General features: G+C 63.1%; 1 protein-coding gene across 2 annotated transcripts; it reads left to right on the forward strand.

Moving 5' to 3' along the window:
• The first annotated feature begins 407 nt into the window (after positions 1–407).
• On the forward strand, positions 408–10,884 carry SIPA1 (signal-induced proliferation-associated 1). 2 transcript variants are annotated; one of them, XM_070427526.1, is made up of 16 exons: positions 408–485; positions 2,732–3,531; positions 4,396–4,523; positions 4,608–4,784; positions 5,683–5,857; positions 6,755–6,858; positions 7,091–7,248; positions 7,335–7,944; positions 8,193–8,467; positions 9,308–9,526; positions 9,639–9,750; positions 9,845–9,953; positions 10,055–10,171; positions 10,247–10,301; positions 10,489–10,567; positions 10,677–10,884. In XM_070427526.1, exons 2-16 carry the CDS (start codon positions 2,853–2,855, stop codon positions 10,785–10,787), a joined length of 3,108 nt encoding a protein of 1,035 aa, XP_070283627.1. In that variant the 5' UTR covers positions 408–485; positions 2,732–2,852; the 3' UTR covers positions 10,788–10,884. The 2 variants fall into 2 exon arrangements, with proteins under 2 accessions (XP_070283627.1, XP_070283626.1); XM_070427525.1 differs by lacking the exon at positions 408–485 and having other exon boundaries at positions 2,793–3,531; positions 10,055–10,156.
• Positions 10,885–12,401: the final 1,517 nt, after the last annotated feature.

Genomic DNA, 12,401 nt, shown 5'->3' on the forward strand with positions numbered 1-12,401 from the left:
GCTGGCTCCTACAGTGATCAGCACTGATAATTGGCCTTATTTGGCCAAGACCTTCCTCTGAGCGCAATTTCTCCAGCTGTAAGGAAGATGACACCTGTCTGCGGTGTTTTAAGGACAAATGAGTGTGCGTAGAGCAGGACCAGTGCTTAGCAAGTGCTCAGACCGCAGTGGTCTCTGTTCCTCGCACCTGGTGGAGCTGGACACTGGGTATCCTGCTCTGGCCTCCCCGTTGGTCTGAGGGGCAGGTCCCCTTGTTTGTGCGGCTCAGCCTGGCGCTGGAGAACCGGACAGCTTGCTGGGCTGGGCCGGGCCTAGCTCTGGCCAGCGCTTCCCTCCCAGCCCGCTCCCGGGCCAGCCCCGCCCCCGCTGTGGCCCCGCCCCCTGCGGGCCCCGCCCCCAGGCGGAGCCGGCGCCGGGAGCGGTAGCTGGAGAGCCGGCAGTGGGACCCCAGCGCGGGAGGCGGCCGCAGGGCGGGAGCCCCGGAGGTACCAGCGGGCGCGGGGGAGCGGAGTCACTGCGGTCGGGCTGGAGGGGAGAACGTGGACTGGCGTGGGCTCGGGTGCTGTGCGTGTTGGGGGGGGCCCTCGCCGCCTTTGCTGCCCGTAGCTTCCCAGCCTCCCTTCGGGCTCCAGTCCCGAGTCGGCGTGTCTGGTCCTTGCCTCTGGCTCCCAGGTCCCCACTCTGACCTCTGCTTGACTGCCCCGCCGGGCCAGTGTGCGAGTTTGCGAACGAGTGGAGGCGGCCGCCCCTGATTTCTCTCGGTGGCACTTGCGACTGCCCCTGCAGTTGGCTGGCTGACCGCAGGGCTCCCCTGTTCTGGGGCTCCCCTGCTCCCTGGGTGGCCTCCTCCCTAGCCTTTGCACACCGCCCCCAGTCCAGGGCCAGGCCAGGGAGGAAACATCTGTCGCACCCCCTGGCAGCAGAAATAGGGTCGTGACCTCCAGATGTGCTGGGAAGCATCCAGCGCCTTCTCCTGGGGCAGCCGGGCCTTCCGGATCTGTGGGGGCGGGGCCAGCCCCCCTTCCCCAGTGACACAGGCGGGGAGGAATGTCCCGGCCTCAATGGACCCTGTGTGAAGCTGCTGGGTGGGGGACAGAGCCCAAGAACACCCCCCAAGTCACGGCCAGAGCCTGGCACTGGGCCAGAGCAAGAGCAGCCCATGAGCTGGTTCAAACGGAGCTCGGCTCACACCTCAGGGCTCGCACAGACCCCTCCCTCTGTCCCCTCACTCACCACACAGCACAGTCCAGGCCCAAGAGCTTGGCTCGTGGAGCAGGGCCTGCATCTGCCGCCACACACCTAACACATGGCCAGCATTACTTCCTTCACCCTCCAGGCTCCCCAGTGTTGAGAGGGATGGGATTGGTTAACCCCATTTTAGGGATTAGAGAACAGAGGCTCAGGGCCGGCATCCGAGCTTGTCCTAGGAGAAACAAGGAGAGAGACACAGCCTTGGAGACCTCCCCTTGCTTGGTTCTGGAACTTGAGCTGAGGGGTGCACAGAGCCTCTGCCCCAACCCTCCCCTGGCCCAGTCCCACACAATGTTATTGGATGATGTATACAGACCCTTGCCTGCACCCCTAGTGGCCAACTCCATCCTGGGTTCACTGGGGGTGCTCCCCCTTATGTTCTCACACCACACTTTGCACCTGCCCCTGCCCCCAACACATTTCCGCACCTAGCAGGTCCCTGGGGCCTGGGGCGCCTCAGTCTTACATCCTGTGAGATCTTGAGCCTCGGCCCAACCCCCCACCTGCCCCACACTATACACACAGGGAAAGGAGTGGGCGGGTACAGCACTGTTGAGGCCCTGGAAGTGGACAGACCCAGGCTCACATCCCAGCTCTGACATGAAATTGCTTCAGGCAAGAGCATCCCCTTATCTGGACTTCAGTTGGACTGTCTGACACATGGGCTCAGACCTCCCTGTGAGCATCAGTGAGGCCAGATAGGCAGAGATCCCCAAGGGTCTCAGTTCCAGAAAAGGGGCCCAGTCATTGTGACTCACTCCCCTGCCCCAGGCATGGCCACAGCAGCCAGCAAGAGGTTGAGCCCGGGCCTGTCCTTCAGGCCAGTGTGACTTGGGTCCCATGACTGAGCTGGTGTGACCCCACCACCTTCCTCAGGATGTGGGGCTGGGTAGGGGGCTGGGCCCAGAGTTGGGGCCACTTCCTGTGCCAAAGGAAGTCCTCTTGTCGTTCCTGCTGCCCTGGCAGTGCCCCTGGGGACCCCTGTATCCTTGAGGTTTTGAGGCCGTGAGGGCTAGGGCATTGAGACCTGGCGTCTGGGTGCTCACCTCCTCGGGGATCCCAGAGGAAGTGGGAAGGGCAGGGAGGAAAGTCTCTGGGGACAGGACGTCCTCCCTTTGTCAAGTGGGCAGGATCCAGACACCAGTGGCCCCATGGGTTTCCCGTCCCAGCCAAGACAAATCATCTGTCCAGTTGGGGACCTCGGTCTGGGCCCGGGCCAAAGCCGAGGTGTGTGAGTGGGAACTGGGGCGCACAGGCAGCCTCCGGGCTGCCCAGGCTCCAGATCCTCAGGGCCGAGGCCCCGACAGCCTCGCCCTGGCCCTGCCCAGCACCAAGCTGGAGGAGGGGGCTGGAAACCTTAGCCCAAGGCAGAGGAAGTGGCCAGGAAAGCGGAAGCGGCTTTGATGGTCTCATAGGGGGCCGGAAGCCAGCCCGTGGTGGAGGACCAGGCTGGAAACCTGGGTTCCTGTTTTCTCCCCAGGCCCCTCTGAGCAGCCCCCTCCTCCCTCAGGGCAGGAACCGGCCTGCCGGCTGGGAACCCAGCATCCAGCATCGCCGCGCCCGCCAATGCGGCCGGGCCCCGGGAGAGCCAGGCCCGCTGCATGCCCATGTGGGCCGGCGGCGTGGGGAGCCCTCGGCGGGGCACGGCCCCTGCACCCACCGATGACCTCTTTGCCCGGAAGCTGCGCCAGCCAGCCCGGCCCCCGCTGACACCACACACCTTCGAGCCCAGGCCGGCCCGGGGCCCCCTCCTGCGCAGCGGCAGTGACGCGGGCGAGGCCCGGCCCCCCACGCCAGCCAGCCCGCGAGCCCGTGCCCACAGCCACGAGGAGGCCAGCCGTCCTGCCGCGGCCCCCACTCGACTCTTCACTGACCCGCTGGCCCTGCTGGGGCTGCCGGCCGAGGAGCCAGAGCCCTCCTTCCCACCAGTGCCTGAGCCCCGCTGGTTCGCCCACTATGACGTGCAGAGCCTGCTCTTTGACTGGGCTCCGAGGCCCCGGGGGGCGGGGGGCCACCCTGAGCCCGGCTCTGGGACCCTGGCCTCGGCCGAGGACCGGACTGCCAGCTCAGACCTGCTGCTTGAGGCGCCTGGCTTTGTGAGTGAGCTCGGGGGTGAGGGTGAACTGGGCCTGGGCGGACCGGTGTCCCCGCCCGTGCCTCCCGCGCTGCCCAACGCGGCCGTGTCGGTCCTGGAGGAGCCACAGAATCGAACCTCAGCCTACAGCCTGGAGCACGCAGACCTGGGCGCCGGCTACTACCGCAAGTACTTTTACAACAAAGGTGAGGGCAGGCCCCGGGCAGGGCGGCAGTCCCTGCCACTGCGGTGCACACAGTAAGACTCGTGAGCTGGCCTTTCCCTGTCAAGTCCCTGGCCAGACAAGGGTTAGGCTCGGCCTCTGGGCCAGGGCTGCTCTGCTGGGCCCAGCGTTAACCCCCTCCCTACGCCAACCCCCGCCTCCACCCATAGCCAGGCACGCCCCTCTGCTTCCATCTGGTTCTGCCTCAGACTCCTCTGGGCTGGGGAGAGATTTCCTATCTACGTCTCGGTGAGGTGAACACTAAGGCCTGAAAACCCCGCAAACCAGAACCAGATTCTTGTCTGTGTCCAGAAGGGAGGGTCCCACACATCCTGGAGAATGTGAGCATGGTGGACAGGGTCATGTCAGGGTCTAGGCGAGGAGAAGGCAGGCATTGGCCCCCTGGATCTGAGACAAGGTGTGATAGGTCGGGATGCAGAGAGGAGGGGCTTAGGGCCTGGGGTCTAGGGGCAGGTGCTTGGCTTGGTAGAATGTGGGTGGGCTTTGGAGGGGTGGGCCTTAGTCTAGGGCAATGGTTCTCAACCTGTGGGTTGCGAACAATGAAAATACATCCTGCATATCAGATATTTACATGACGATTCATAACAGTAGCAAAATTACAGTTATGAAGTAGCAACGAAAATAATTTTATGGTTGGGGGTCACCACAACATGAGGAACTGTATTAACGGGTTGCGGCATGAGGAAGGTTGAGAACCACTGGTAGGGTCTGCACTAGGTGATGAGTTGGGGCCTAAGAGAGGGATGTGGTGATGGGTGTGGTCCAGCGAGGGTGGACTGCTGGGCGGGCGGCAGGACTAGTCACCCACTGTCTGGGGCCCCCTCAGAACACCAGAACTTCTTCGGACTGGATGAGGTGCTGGGTCCGGTGGCAGTGAGCCTGCGGCGGGAGGAGAAGGAGGGCAGCGGAGGGGGCACTCTGCACAGCTACCGTATCATCGTGCGGACCACGCAGGTGGGCCAGGGTCATGGGGTCAGACGGTGGATGTCATCCTCAACGACCGTATGTGTCCTGAGCGCCCCTCCATTTCCTCCTCAGCTCCGGACCCTCCGTGGCACCATCTCGGAGGAGGTGCTGCCTCCAGGGCCCCCGAGGGGCCTGTCCCCGAGGAAGCTTCTGGAGCATGTGGCGCCCAGGCTGAGCCCCACCTGCCTGCGCCTGGGCTCGGCCTCGCCGAAGGTGCCACGCACACTGCTCACGCTGGACGAGCAAGTGGTGAGTGGCCGGGGTCCCCCAGCCCTATCCCTAGGCCCGGTCTGAACCCAGCCTGCCCAGCTCTCATACACCTAGCCCTGACCTTGATCCTGGACAGGAATGTAACCCCAGCAAAGCTGGCTTTTCAGAGAGGGTAGCAGAGGCCATCTGGAGCCTGGCCTCGATAAATAGCTCTAGACCAGCAGCATCCACATCACCTGGGAGCTTAGAAATGCAGGTACTGGGCGGCCCCAGACCTATTGCATGAGAGCAGGTACTTTAAGATCCGGTGGATTTGGGAGGGAGTCGGGGTTTAGGAGCTGGGGTGGGCTGCAGGCATCGGGGCGGGGGGTGAAATTAAAGTGAGGACTATGGTTAGACAGGATTAGCAGGAAGAAGGGAGGCCAGAGCTGGAAGGAGATGGGTCTTGTTTGTGGGGCCACAGTGCCTTGAGTTGTGCAGTTAACCCCAGATGGAAAGGAGCCGGGAGCACACAGGGAGCAGAGGTGGTATGGGATGCAAGGCCGCCAGAGGCTGGGGTGGGGGTGCTGGGGTTGAGGGAGCAGGGGACGGGCTAGCTTTGAGATGAGGAGGACGACAATGTGAATGTATATCGAGATGAGTGCACGGTATTTGGGATCCTTTCCATGAATCATCTCTGTGGACACAGGAGAGCCAACCCCTCCCAGTGCTGTCCCACCTGGGACCTCCTCTACCCTCCTGAGCACTGGGAGCGGACAAACAAAACCCACTTGATGGGCGAGGACACAGATGGCTTAGAGAGGCTGGCGCTCAGGGCTGGGCATCAAGGCAGCCCGGCCTCCAGGCTGGCATCCCATCCATTCCCCAAGACCCGGAGTCGGGGGACTGGGAGGGACTGAGGCCTGTGTCTTCTGCCTGTGCCTTCCCTGCCCCCCAGCTGAGCTTCCAGCGCAAGGTGGGCATCCTGTACTGCCGGGCGGGCCAGGGCTCGGAAGAGGAGATGTACAACAACCAGGAGGCAGGACCCGCCTTCATGCAGTTCCTCACCCTGCTGGGCGACGTGGTGCGGCTCAAAGGCTTTGAGAGCTACCGGGCCCAGCTGGACACCAAAAGTGAGACCCAGCCCTGGCCAGTTTGGCTCAGTGGGTAGAGCATCAGCCTGTGGGCTGAAGGGTCCCGGGGTTGACTCTGATCAAGGGCACATACCTCGGTTGCAGGCTCAATCCCCAGCCCTGTTTGGGGCGTGTGTGGGAGGCAACCAATCTATGTTGGGACTCACATCGATGTTTCTCTCTCTCTGTCTCTCCCTCTCCCTTCCACTCTCTCTAAAAAAAAAAAAAAAAAATCAATGGAAAAATATCCTCTGAGACCCAGGAAGCTGGGGGTGGAGGGTAGGGGCAGCCCCGTGCTGAGGGGCAGGATGCCTTGGTGAGAACCAACTATCTTGTCACTTTTCTGTCTCATATTGTCCTAGGGGTGGGGTCAGGAGTGGAGAGCTCCTTGGGTGGCTGGGGACATGGGTCAGGGGCTGCAAAGGTAAACCCATGGGCTGGAGGAGGGGCTGGGACTGAGCTGGGGCCAAGGTGGTTTGGAGGCACCACGCCCTCCATCAAACGCACATTCCACTCCTGAGAGCTCCTGCCTCCTAGCTGGAAGGGCCCAGCCCTGGGAGGTGTTTTCATTGAGCACCTCCTGCCTGCCTTCCGCTCTCTCACTGCTCCACACATGCTGGTGCCTGGGCCAACATCTGTCCTCCCCTAGGACATCTGTCCTGCCTCCCTCTTAGCAGGCCATTTCTTATTTCTGTCTTCATTCTGTCAACACCCCAACCTGACCCCAGGCTGGAGGCTGGAACCTGTGGGGGAAGGGGAAAGGGAGCCGCCAAGGCTGGACACGGGCTGGTGGCATGAAGGGGCTGTCCACCTGCTGGGTGGGGGCACCGAGGCTCCTGACTCCGGGCAGGGATGGTCAGCCAGTCCCCCAGACGGCCCTTTCTCCCTGTGTCCCAGCGGATTCCACGGGCACGCACTCGCTGTACACCGTGTACCAGGACCACGAGATCATGTTCCACGTGTCCACGATGCTGCCTTACACCCCCAATAATCAGCAGCAGGTGTGAGGGGCTGGGGTGGGGGTGTCCGGGGCTTCAGGGGAACCAGGGGGGGTGCTGTGGGGATGGCAATCTTGGAGCCTTGGCTTGAGCTCTGATGACCTCCAACAACCCTCCCCGCTGCTAACGCTCCTCAAAGGTGGCGGATCCACCGGTGCCCAGGCTCTGCCCTGCTCGAGCGAGGAGGGACTTGGGGCAGAAGGTCCCACTCACATCCCCACCATCCTACCCCCAGCTCCTGCGGAAGCGCCACATCGGCAACAACATCGTGACCATCGTGTTCCAGGAGCCAGGCAGCAAGCCCTTCTGCCCCACCACCATCCGCTCACACTTCCAGCACGTGTTCCTGGTGGTGCGGGCTCAGGCGCCCTGCACTGCGCACACCTCCTACAGGTGGGTGCCCCGGCGCCCAGCTCTGCCCGGGACAGGCCTCCCTGGATCCTTCCTGTGGCCCCTGACTACCGTCTTCCTCCCCGTAGGGTGGCCGTGAGCCGCACCCAGGACACCCCAGCCTTTGGTCCGGTTCTGCCCCTAGGTGGAGGCCCTTTCCCGGCCAATGCCGACTTCCGGGCCTTCCTGCTGGCCAAGGCGCTCAATGGCGAGCAGGCGGCGGGCCACGCACGCCAGTTCCACACCATGGCCACGCGCACGCGCCAGCAGTACCTGCAGGACCTGGCCACCAATGAGGTGACCACCACGTCACTGGACTCGGCTTCACGCTTCGGCCTGCCCTCCCTGGGCGTGCGGCGGCGGGCGTCCCCTCGGGGCGCGGGAGCCGAGCTGCAGGCGGCGGGCGCGCTGGTGTGGGGAGTGCGCGCGGCGCCCGGGGCGCGGGGCGCGGCCGGGGCCCAGGCAGGCGGCCCCGACCACCCCGAGGTGCCCTGCCTGCTGGGCATCTCGGCCGAGGCGCTGGTGCTGGTGGTGCCACGCGACGGCCGGGTCGTCTTTAACTGCGCCTGTCGCGACGTGCTGGCCTGGACCTTCTCCGAGCAGCAGCTCGACCTGTACCACGGCCGCGGGGAGGCGATCACCTTGCGGTTCGACGGCCCCCCGGAGCAGGCGGTGGGCGAGGTGGTGGCGCGCCTGCAGGTGAGACCCGGCAGGAGGGCGGCGCCGGGGCGGAGCCTGCGGTGGGCGGTCGTGGGGCGGTCCGGCCCGAGTTGGGCAAAGCCGGGACTGCGCGCCCTGGGGCTGGTGACCCTGGTCTCCGAGCCCGAGCCCTCATCTGCCGGGCGGGGGGTCCGGGGGAGGTCTGTGCGGCCGTGGACGAGGTTCCCGGGGCTGGCGCTGGGCGACCCCTCCTCCGACCGCCCCACTCATGCCTCGCTCCGCCCCAGCTGGTGAGCCGCGGCTGCGAGACCCGCGAGCTGGCGCTGCCCCGCGACGGCCAGGGCCGCCTGGGCTTCGAAGTGGATGCCGAGGGCTTCGTCACGCACGTGGAGCGCTTCACGTTCGCGGAGACGGCGGGGCTGCGGCCCGGGGCGCGCCTGCTGCGCGTGTGCGGCCAGACGCTGCCCAGCCTGGGCCCCGAGGCCGCGGCTCAGCGGCTGCGCTCCGCGCCCAAGGTCTGCATCACCGTCCTGCCCCCGGATGAGAGCGGCCGGCCCCGCAGGTCAGGGTCAGGGCGCCGCGGGCACGGGCGCGGGAAGGGGGAGGGCCGGGCGGCTCCTCCTGCGTCGCCAGCAGCTGGTGAGGGCCCCTGGGAGAAACCCCAGGCTCCGTCTCTGCGCAGCCCTGTCCTCATGGGCAGGGTGAAGCCGATGCGTATGCCGAGTTCTGCTGAAGCTTTAGTTACAGATACTGACCTTTGAGTTTTATGGGTTTCTCGTGTCATGAAATGTTCTGATTTCTTTCAACTTTTCTCAGCTTGCATTAGTTAAGAAACGGGCAGAAAAGGCAGAGGCTGGATTTGGTCCCTGAACAGTAGCTTTTGGATCTCTATGCTAAATGACTCACCTGTGTCATCTTTTTAAAATATATTTTTATTGATTTCAGAGAGGGAGGGAGGGAGAGAGAGAAACATCAATGATGAGAGAGAATCATGGATCGGCTGCCTCCTGCATGCCCCACACTGGGGATCAAGCCTGCAATCAGGGATGTGCCCTGACGGAAGTCGAACCGTGACCTCCTGGTTCATTGGTCGACGCTCACCACTGAGCAACACCAGCCGGGCATGCACCTGTGTTATTTAAACCCTCACAAGGTATGAGATCAGGACTGTTACCTCATTTCACAGGTGGAGAAATGGACAGTGATGTCCCTAGGACACAGAGGGCAGCACTGCGATTTGAATTAAAGTCTGGAAAAGCGGCCAGTAGCCAGACTAACGTTTTTTCATTGTTAGGGAGTGTGGAGAGCGCTCCTCCTGGAAGTGAGCCTCGACAGCTGGGGTGGGGTATGCAGGATGCTGGAGACGGGGCCTTTTTACCTGAAGCTGCCCCTTCCTCCCCAGGAGCTTCTCGGAGCTGTACAGGCTGTCCCTGCAGGAACCCAGCAGGCGTGGGGCCCCGGAGCCAGTGCAGGAAGAGGCCCCTGAGGTGGCCCTAATGCCCACCACGAAGCAGCTGCTGCACGTGTGCCTGAGTGAGGGCAGCGGTCCTCCGGGGCCTGGGGACCTAGCCGAGGAGAGGACTGAGTTCCTGCGCAGCCAGAACTCGCCATCGCCCTGCAGGTGCACCCTCTCGCCCTCGCTCTCCTGCAGCCCAGTGAGACTGCGCAGGCGGCCTCTGCAAGCAAGGGCCATGGTGCAGCTTCCAGTGCTGAGCTCTCCTTGCTCTCCCCAGCTCCCTGTCCGATGAGGCCCCAGTCCTGCCCAACACCACCCCAGACCTCCTCCTGGCAACCACGGCCAAGCCATCACCTCCTGGTGCTGGCAGGGAGACACCCCCCACCCAGGTGAGCAGAAACCAGGCTCTGGAGCCCTACCAGCAAGGGTGGGCACAGCGGTGATGGTGGGCATCACGGCACCCATACCCATTTCCGCCCTCAGGATGGGCCAGCCAGCCCCGATGGCAGTGAGGACAGAGGGGATCCGGCCCCAGAGATGAGGGCCTCCTTCCTGCCACGAACCTTGTCTCTTCGAAACTCCATCAGCAAAAGTGAGTCTGGCGCAGGGTGGAGTACAGGGTCGGAGGTGGGCCGTGGGCAGTGGGCAGGCTGGCCAGGGCTTCCCTGGCTGAGCCCACCTCCTTGTGGCCAGTCATGTCAGAGGCGGGCATGGAGACTCTAGAAGACGAGTGGCAGTCCATCTCGGAAATCGCCTCCACTTGCAACACCATCCTGGAGTCGCTGTCCCGGGAGGGTGAGGCCACTGAGGGTGAGTGCTGTGGGGAGGAGCCAGGAGGCGGCTCTTAACTTCCTTTACCAATCTGCTGTTCCTCTTTCCCCACAGGACAGCCCATCCCAGAGAGTGGAGATGCCAGGGGAGCCCCAAAATCTGATGCTGAGTAAGGCTCCCCACCCTGATCTAGCCCCTTCACTGTGTCTATGCGACCACCATCTGTGCCCATTCAGTGGCCTTAAGCATATACATATGTCTGAGAAGACTGGGGGGCCCTCTCCAGTGGGTCTGGGGCCAGCTGTGGTACTGACCGCTGCCTCAGTCCAGCTGAGTCTTGACCCCCATGTCCTCAGGCCAGAACCCAGGAACCTATCAGAGAAGGTCTCTCACCTGGAGTCCCTGCTCAGGAAGCTGCAGGAGGACCTGCAGAAGGTGACAGGGTGGCTGGGGTTTGCAGGGGAGTCGCAGGGCTGCCGCAGGGAAGGGACCCACCATTCTGACTCCTGCTGCCTCCCCCCCACCCCCCCACCCCCACCCCCAGGAGAAGGCAGACCGAGCAGCCCTGGAGGAGGAGGTTCGCAACCTGCGGAACAACAACCGCCTGCTCCTGGCCTCCCAGCATCTGGGCTCACCCGCCACGGACTTGGCCTGAGCCGCTTGGTCCAGCCTTAGCCTGGCTGTGGACCTGCTCAGAACTGCCCAGGTCCTTCATGGCCCGGGGTCACGCTGGGCCTGGGGCCCCCTCAGGAACTCTCCCTGCGCAGAGGCGCATCTTGGCACTGCCCCCACTCCCCAGCCCATTACTGGTGGCGAAGTTTACCCTGCCCCATCCTGTGTGTAAATATTCTGTGAGAAAAGGGGACTTCAGGGATTAAAGAAGCCACTGCAGTTTGTGTCTGTGTTTGAGGTTCATGACAGGGGAAGGGGTTTTGCCCTCAGAGACCCCAGCCAAGTCCCAGGACCTGTCAGAAAGGCAGGCTCAGGGGACATGGGCCCAGGGCTGGGCTGGCACTCACTGAGGGGTCTCTGATGCTCGGCCACCCTTTGGCTTCTCTTCCACAAACATTCATTTGGTCTGTGGGGAAGCATGTGGCCACACCCCACACCTGTTCTGCTTGGTTGTCCAAACTAGGCCCAGCCAGGTCCCTGCCCTGGAACCAAACCTGAGGGGCTGAGATCAGGGGCAGAGGGTAGATCAGCAGGACAGGGAAGAGATGGAATTTAGGGGTCAAGGACCCTGACCACCCCCTTTTCACCTTGCAAGGCCCTCCCCACCCCCGCGCAGCCTTCCTTTCCTCTCTAGTCACCGAGCTCCCAAGCCTGGCACTTCCTACTCCCCCACCTGAAGGGCCAGATGGTACAGGGCCCAGTTCCAGAGTGGCGGTGTCTGTGCCTCAGTTGCTGGGAGGAAATCAGTCCTTGACCTACTTCTCTCCTCGCCAGCCTATGACCCCTCACCAGCGAGGCCCTTTCCCATGAGCAGGTCCAAACCTGAATTGCATCTAAACCCGTTTTCTGGATCTGAGGCCCCAACAGGGCACTGACTTGCCCAGTATCACATGCCTGTCCCGCTCCTGCAGGCTGGCTGGGGCTCACCATTAACTTAGGCTCTGCTGGATGCACTAGGCTTTGAGTCACAGCATCAGGGTGTCAGGTTTCATGGGGAAGGTAAGTGAGGGCTGGGTTTTGAAGGTTGAGTTGAAGGCATTCTGGGCAGCACCAGTCTGGGGACTGCTGGACTGGCATCAGGGCAAGAGGCTGGAGCTGACTCAGAAAGGGCTGTGAAGGATGCACTAGGGGTCCCGGACTAGCAGTTCCCGACACTTCCAGCTTTTACCTGCTCTGGGCTATGCTGAGCAGCCCTCACGGACCAGTGTGGAAGGCTCTGGTCGCTCCCTGGTGTGTGTCTGCAGAAAACAGATCTGGTCATGTCGTTGATAGATGTCAAAATGAGACTAATGAAGTGAGATTTGGCTGCAGGGAAAGCAAAGCCAGGGAGGAGGCTGTAGCAGCAGCCCTGCTGGGAGGTAGTGGAAGCCTAACTAGGCGTGCTAGGGGTGGTGATGGGAGAAGGAGGCAGACTTGCCAGGGCCTGGCTTGGGGAGAAAATGCAGCGTCCACAGTGGCAGCCCCTGGAGGACAGGGGCAGAGCTGAGATGGGGAGAGTAGGCTGGGCAGGGCTCTGGCCATTAAAACGGCGCTTTGGAGAGGGACGCCGGTGTGCGATGACCAGTGGACGGGCACGCAGGAGAGAGAGGTCTGGGCT

This window comes from Myotis yumanensis, unplaced genomic scaffold (assembly GCF_028538775.1).
Source record: "Myotis yumanensis isolate MYYU_CA2020_CCGP unplaced genomic scaffold, mMyoYum1.0.hap1 SCAF_10, whole genome shotgun sequence".
In the NCBI taxonomy this organism is placed as follows: domain Eukaryota; kingdom Metazoa; phylum Chordata; class Mammalia; order Chiroptera; family Vespertilionidae; genus Myotis; species Myotis yumanensis.